The sequence below is a fragment of the Acanthisitta chloris genome, unplaced genomic scaffold (assembly GCF_000695815.1).
Source record: "Acanthisitta chloris isolate BGI_N310 unplaced genomic scaffold, ASM69581v1 scaffold26463, whole genome shotgun sequence".
In the NCBI taxonomy this organism is placed as follows: domain Eukaryota; kingdom Metazoa; phylum Chordata; class Aves; order Passeriformes; family Acanthisittidae; genus Acanthisitta; species Acanthisitta chloris.
Window position 1 is genome coordinate 8112 of NW_008663647.1, and position 4042 is coordinate 12153.

The 4042-nt window shown below is 46.9% G+C and overlaps 1 protein-coding gene across 1 annotated transcript in view; it reads right to left on the reverse strand.

Annotated features, from left to right (window-relative positions):
- The window catches only part of CCDC47 (coiled-coil domain containing 47), an 8212-nt gene extending 5914 nt beyond the window's left edge, over positions 1–2298 (reverse strand). Inside the window, exons 1-4 of the mRNA XM_009071067.1 lie at positions 2038–2298; positions 1831–1938; positions 852–1026; positions 567–710 (exon numbers count right to left, since the gene is read on the reverse strand). Coding sequence (XP_009069315.1) covers positions 567–710; positions 852–1026; positions 1831–1938; positions 2038–2298 — 688 coding nt within the window. The remainder of the gene's footprint in view (positions 1–566; positions 711–851; positions 1027–1830; positions 1939–2037) is intronic.
- Between the last annotated feature and the right edge of the window lie 1744 nt (positions 2299–4042).

Consider the following 4042-nt stretch of genomic DNA (forward strand, 5'->3'; position numbering starts at 1 on the left):
TTGGCAAACACAGAAAACAGCTGAACAGACCCAGAGTGCAGCAATCCACTGGCAGAGGGCTCGAGGGAAAATGACAGCTGGAAGTAGGTGTTTTTCTTAGAATATCTGAGCTTTGAAGGGCCCTTTGGAAGTCACTGATACAGCTCAAAAGCAGAGCCACTTTCAAATGAGCTGCTCAGGGCCTTGTTCCCTCAAGCCAAGAGCTGAACATACATTGAGGCTATTCCACCCCAGATGCATAACTTTGTGTTTGTCTTTGCTATACTTCCTTGGAATTCCTGTTGGTTCATCCCTCCCTCTATGTGTCAGATGAGCTCTTCAGCCTACAGTTCCCTCTGCTCACACTACTTGTGGTTTTTATACCCTCTCTGAAAACATTCACTCTTTTGTGCACACTTTGATGGGCAGAATATGGGACTGTAAAGACCTTTAGTCAACCAGTTTTCCCTTCCTGTGTGCACATTCAGAACTCTGTACCTGAATGTCAGCCCAAGAGCCAAGCTGGGACTCCTTGCTGCTCACACTGGAATGGAAAAGCCTCTAGAACTGGTGTCAGGTAACCACCACCACACACTCCCTCATCCTTACCTTTAACTGGATCAACATTCCTTCACAGCACACTCTTCCAGAGCACCACAAGTTATAGATGTGTTCATTTTCTTGGTTGAGTTTCCCAGTGCTTGTAGCTTCCTTATTGGTGCCATCATCCCCTGAGGAGAACAACAATCTAAAATCACCAGTGCAAACACCAGAGTTCACCAGGAGGCTTAGAGCTCATGGCACTACATTAAAGGGTTCTCTACAGCCTACATGGTCCAAAACCAGCTTTATTCAAGTATTATGGAACTCACCAACGAGGGCAAAGTTACTTTCCAGCAGTTCCCTGTGGGTGTTGAACCAAGCATGAGCCAGACGGTTATTTTTGTTCTTCCCAATGATGTAATTCATGATGTAAGCCAGGAGACCTGTTACCATCAGGATCTCCATGTAGTAGCTCTCCCAGCTGTTCTGGAGGTGAGCAGGGACCTGTGTAAAGGAACACAGAGTGTCTGTGACCTGTTGAACGAGCAGAGTCCACACACAGAAACAGCCTGGGAAGCACAGAGTACTGGAGAAGCTCCATCCCAAACACAGCACTAAGCTTCACAGAGGCAACAGGACAGAGCTAAGCCTACATAATGCACTTGGCTCTACTGGGGCACAGTAATCATACAGGAAACAACTGAGAACAGCATTCCCAAAATACCTGCTCCATACAAACAAAACACTTCTCACTTCCAAGTGAGCCTCACTGAGCATCTGAGCTTGATGTCCTGCCCATCACAGCATTCTCTGATCATCATGTAACTTCTGCTGAAATCCAAAGCAACACCCAATGTCCAGGGAGCATTTTCAGGATGCCACCAAGAGCCACACGCTGTGTGTGGGAGCAGGGAGCCTGCCTGACCTTCCCATCTCAGATTAATTAGCCCTTTCTGCTGTCACTGTAACCACCCTGCAATCATAAAAGATCTAAACCTTCATTTCCACTGCCAAGGTCAGCTATAAGACTTAGAAAGAGAACTTAGGGGTAATACAAGTGTTCTATTTCTGTTCAAGACTCTTCTGGGAGGTAACAAGGAGGTGGTACAGGGTGGGCAGAGGGACTGGCTTCAGAAATCATCAGAGGAGTCAATTTCTAATCTGGAACTTTAGTCACAGACAAGCTAAAAATACACTTGTGTTCTTTGTAAGTGCACATTAGTACCCCAGTGCCACTCCTGGCACAATGCCTTAAGGGAAGAAGGGATGAAACTCCAAATACAAGGTGGATCAACATTTAATACCTACATTAACTATTGTGATGGGGTCTTTATTTTTGCTATGAGATGCATCTGGTTTCTCTTCATAGCCTTCAAACTCCTCATCATCATATGGTTCACTCTCAGTATCACCTTCCTAAAGGATAAAAGCACAGACAGCATCAAAATCCAAAGCCTGATAGGTAAAATCCAAAAAGATAAGTTGGGGAACACACAGAGGAAGGAGAGGCATTACCTGTGCATCTGCATCATCAAAGTCTTCCTGATTCTCATCCTGACCTTCAAGCTCTACAGTGGCTTCTTCTTCATCATCTTCTGTAGTGATGATCCTCTGAGGAGACTCTGTGACTGCATCTTCATTAACATCTTCAAATTCAGCAAAGTCATTATCATCATATTCCATAATGTCATCTCCATCCTCAAATTCATCATACTTGGCCAAAGAAAAGCTCCATGGGATGAACAGGACAGCGATGAAAATATATAAATTCTTCATTTTCACTGGAAAAAAAAATTAAATCCATCACTGCAGGAAGTCCTTAACAATTCTGTTACACCACACCTCCAAGTCCCCATGAGCAACCTAAGAACACTATCAGGGTCAGACCAGAGAGAGAAATAAACCCCTGCCTGACCTTGCCATCTTCTCTGTAAAGAAAGTGATTACTAGTACAAGTGAAGTAACTTAGAAGGTGAAGCTCTAGACTCTCTTGTTGTGGCAGCAGTAGGTTCACATCTGGCCACAGTGTTGAGATGAGCAAGTTTTGGAAGCAGAAATGTTCCACTACAAAACTGACTCTCCAAGCTCACTTCAGAGACCACACACTGAGCCTACAGTTGTTACTCAGGAGCAATTAGACACAGTCAGATCAAGGATTGTGTAACAGCAGCAGTAAAACTTCAAATGCATTCAATTGGTGCAACCAGCAATGCTCCAATAGCCTCTGCTAGTTCAAAAGTCTCCTCTGTGATTTTCCAGGCTGCACCCTCACAATCAGGTCCCACACTGTCCCAGCACCATTTGTGCTTAGAGAAAAGACAGCTTTTGTTGGATGTTTTACCCCAAAAAGAGCAGGAAGAGGATGGATATTGCTCTGGTCCCCAAAACAAGAGTAAACTGGGGCTCACGAGCCCAAAGCTCTCCCCAGAACAGAAACCTGCAGAGAGTTTGTCACTTCACCTGTTTTTTGCCCTCAGCTTCCTGTGTTTTCTGCTTGATCTCACCACAGTCCCAGCCTCCCACTCAGCTGGGGGAACCATCTCTAAGGTATGAAAAAGGAGCCTCAGAAGGCAGCAATGACCCTCCTGAAGCACCTCCCAAGCAGCCACAGAGGCTCAGCTGCATCAGGCTCCCCAGTGAGGCTCATTTTAGTCCCTTCAGCAACCAGATCCAAGTGGGAACCTGAACGTTAACCAGAGTGTTCTCTTACCAACCTAGAATAGAAAGATTTGTTTCTAAATTTGACCAGAACTCCTCTGAGTGCCTCACGCAGGGACCCAGTGCTCCCAGTGACAAGGGCAGCTAAAACAAACACCTTTGTCACACTCCTCACTCCAGCAGGAACCTACACAGAACATGTTCAGAGCACCTTCATCAAAGGTGGAAAGTTCAGCCAGGCAGAGCCCAAGAACTCAGCACATTATGTGGGTACCTCAGTTTCATGGGAATGTAAGAAGGAAAAGCCTGAACACTATTTAGATAGGACAGAATTTACACTCAGAGGTTGAGAACACCTGGACAACACAGCCACCTGCTCGACCTAACCCCAATAGTTTTGCAGGAAGAATTTCGAGGCTATTTGAGCACTTTCAGAACACACAACGATTCTCCAAACAGCTTTGTGCAACACGAACTCCTGCAGCCCATTCCAAGGACATAGCTGAGCTGGATGGAAGCTGCAGCACACGCAGGGGAACCCGAGCAGGTTCCGAGTCCAAACTCCCACTGATCCCCCACACACCTCCTCCTTCCCAGGGCAATGCATCCTGCCGATCCCCCTGTTCCAGGCACAGACTCCACTCCCAGCTCCTTCCCAGGACAAGGTTAACCAGGATATAATCAGCTCCCAGGGGCAGCACCGCTCACAAACCGGGGGATGCTCAAACTCCCAGCATCCGATCCCCCCGCACACACCTCCGCTCCCAGCTCCTTCCCAGGACACTAATCAAGGTTAATGAGGATATAATCAGCTCCCGGGGGACAGCACCGCTCACACCCCTGGGAGATGCTCAGACCTCCC